General features: G+C 58.3%; 1 protein-coding gene across 1 annotated transcript in view; it reads right to left on the reverse strand.

The window, feature by feature from the left end:
* DHX37 (DEAH-box helicase 37) overlaps positions 1–160 on the reverse strand; it is a 14,137-nt gene extending 13,977 nt beyond the window's left edge. The window contains exon 1 of the mRNA XM_015567219.1: positions 6–160. Coding sequence (XP_015422705.1) covers positions 6–63 — 58 coding nt within the window. The 5' untranslated portion in view covers positions 64–160. The remainder of the gene's footprint in view (positions 1–5) is intronic.
* Positions 161–508: the final 348 nt, after the last annotated feature.

Below are 508 nucleotides of genomic sequence, written 5' to 3' on the forward strand. Positions count from 1 at the left end.
CGAGGGGCCGGGGGCCGCCTGCTGGCGCCCCTTGACGTTGTACCGCCGGTGTAGCTTCCCCATGGCGCCCCGAACCCGCTCAACCCCGACGCGGACAGCGGCAGCGCACCCCCAAGCCCAGCCCACGTGGGTTCCTGCACTACGGCTCCGGACGCAAAACTTCCGGGCTGCGTTCTCGCGAGAACTGGAACTAACGGAACCTTCGAGGGGCGGGGCTGGAGGTGGGGCTAAGAGGGAAGGCGGGGCCTGGCTGGAGCCTGGGCGGGGCCAACTTCGAGGCGGTGCAGTTTGAACGCAGGCTGTTTTCACTGGGTGTCCGCTGCGTCTCTTAGTCGGCATTTTCCTGTCAATATTAATTTGGCTTCTTGGGAATGTTTTGTCACCTTTCAGACACAACCCTCCCCTTAGTACAAACGGATTCTCCCCTTTTGTTGTTGTTGCTCATTTGCATTTTCTGATATTCTTGTAGCAAACTCACATTGGTTGTGTAGTAAAAAGGCACTCTTTC

Source organism: Myotis davidii, unplaced genomic scaffold, assembly GCF_000327345.1.
Source record: "Myotis davidii unplaced genomic scaffold, ASM32734v1 scaffold43, whole genome shotgun sequence".
Taxonomy (NCBI): Eukaryota; Metazoa; Chordata; class Mammalia; order Chiroptera; family Vespertilionidae; genus Myotis; species Myotis davidii.